This window comes from Frankliniella occidentalis, unplaced genomic scaffold, assembly GCF_000697945.3.
Source record: "Frankliniella occidentalis isolate FOCC.00 unplaced genomic scaffold, Focc_3.1 Scaffold132, whole genome shotgun sequence".
Taxonomy (NCBI): Eukaryota; Metazoa; Arthropoda; class Insecta; order Thysanoptera; family Thripidae; genus Frankliniella; species Frankliniella occidentalis.
This window is the reverse complement of record NW_026267259.1, coordinates 166452-168230: the sequence shown is the minus strand read 5'-3', so window position 1 is coordinate 168230 and position 1779 is coordinate 166452. Positions and strand designations below refer to the sequence as shown.

The 1779-nt window shown below is 42.8% G+C and overlaps 1 protein-coding gene across 1 annotated transcript; it reads right to left on the bottom strand.

Annotated features, from left to right (window-relative positions):
• Window positions 1-456: 456 nt before the first annotated feature.
• Window positions 457-1501, bottom strand: LOC127750086 (uncharacterized). Its single transcript, XM_052270641.1, has 2 exons — window positions 864-1501; window positions 457-768 (listed from the first exon to the last, which is right to left on the bottom strand). Exons 1-2 carry the CDS (start codon window positions 1255-1257, stop codon window positions 476-478), a joined length of 687 nt encoding a protein of 228 aa, XP_052126601.1. The 5' UTR covers window positions 1258-1501; the 3' UTR covers window positions 457-475.
• Window positions 1502-1779: the final 278 nt, after the last annotated feature.

Below are 1779 nucleotides of genomic sequence, written 5' to 3'. Positions count from 1 at the left end.
CCTTTGGCGTGGGCGAAGGCGCGGGCGAAGGGGCTCGGGTGATGTCTCACGGTTAGCAAACAGAGGCAGAGAGACGGCGGCAAGAGGGATTGCGTCTAATTTTGACAGTTTTGTCGGAAACTGTACCTCGGGTGTGTGGCGCAGCTGATGTGGCCTGCGGATTGCGTTTCTTTTTCTGGTCGTTAACTTGGTTTTGTAACATTGTTTGTGCGAATTTTACGGTCCTGGCTTAGGTTATCCTACGAGAATGTTGGGTAAAAGCATTACTCTGCTCTATTTAGTCCAAAATTGCAACCCAAGGGTGACTCTGCGTGAAGACCTCGTTTTAGCTGAATAAATGTGTCTAAATTATATCATTTTGCTTATTGTAATCGATTTTGAAGAAACCTCGTTTCAGCTGATTAAATGTGTCTAAATTATATTATTTTGCTTATTGTAATCGATTTTGAACAAAAATTAAAAAAAATAGATATATTTATTTGAGTTTTTTACCGGACAAATTTTCCAAAATCATACACGTTATATCAGCAACATCTTTACTCCACACCGAGTTTTCGATCATCTTCTTTACATTATCTCTAGAATGTAGACATCTAGCTGCAGCCATTTGGTTGGAATAGAAAATTACAGCCTTATCCCGGAAGGATTCGAGCCAGTTAGCTCGAACCTTGTTGTAGCTTGCGGAAGAGAGTGGAAGGGTTCTGATGCTGGTGTAGCGCAGTGCCTGCTCCACACTCTTGCCGAGGCTGTCTTTTGATGGAAAAGTCTCTGTAATCAAAATTAAAGTCACTGTTAGTATGGCACATTGAACGGCGTTAAAAAGTAGAAAACGGATGAAATTAGATAATATAATAGAAAATAACCTGTGAACGTTCTTGGTAGAATTCTGTCTCGCGCAACCACTTCGGTTGCTGCTAGTTGAAAAATGATATTTGAGACCTGGAGAGACTCTTCCACGACAGCCTCGTCATTTTTGAATTTGTAGAACTTAGCAGCAGTCTCTTTGGAATGGCACAAATAAGATGAAATTTGGTCCTTACTCTTAGACTCATTTCCATCAATTAAAAAAGATTTTGTTTCCACCTCTTTCCGTATCGCACTGTAAGTAACTGGTTTTCCAAGTTTCTTACTAAGTGGCTCCAAGATATCCGTGAAATCATTTCCTCTGCACGTAACAAGAAGTTTATCTGTTGGAAACGCCAATTTTTCACGTATCTTCCTAAATTCATCAATTAATCGAAAGTGCCCCTCTGGCATAGCCACGCAGGCGGCTCAGCGGCTGTTTGCTGTCTTGTTATTCAAAATCCTTAAAATTCGATAACCTTGACATCTTGTTGCAGCAGTAACTTCCCTTACTGTCAAATTCAGTGCAGTAGAGAGACGGACAGCCTGGAGTAGTAGATACACTCCAATATGAGTGCAGGTTCTCTGCCAGTCCAATTTGAATTGATGCGGTACTGACTTCGCCCCATTTTCTATTTTTGTCAAATTTTGAAGTCTGCCCTTGTGAAAACGAACAGCTCCGAAAGACATCCGAAGCGGACTTGCTCCGTTTTTACTCCGACTAATGTGTTTCGGACTGTTTCGGATTGCTCCGTTTATGTTCTGAAACGTTTGAAATTCAGATGTTAAACGGAGCAGTCCGACTTCAGTCCGAATCGGACAGTCCGATTGGCGCCCGAGACCTCCCGTCGGACTGTCCGATTGACGCCCGGTACCTCTTGTCGGACTGTCCGATTGGCGCCCGGTCAGAGGGGAGGTCCCCCTAAAAATTATGGG

What these genes read in the sequence shown, in the direction of transcription:
- LOC127750086 (XM_052270641.1), bottom strand. Translation starts at nt 1,257, where the DNA reads ATGCCAGAGGGGCACTTTCGATTAATTGATGAATTTAGGAAGATACGT. An exon ending in TCTACCAAGAACGTTCACAG is followed by an intron (nt 769 to 863) that starts GTTATTTTCTAT and finishes TTTTGATTACAG; the next exon opens with AGACTTTTCCATCAAAAGAC.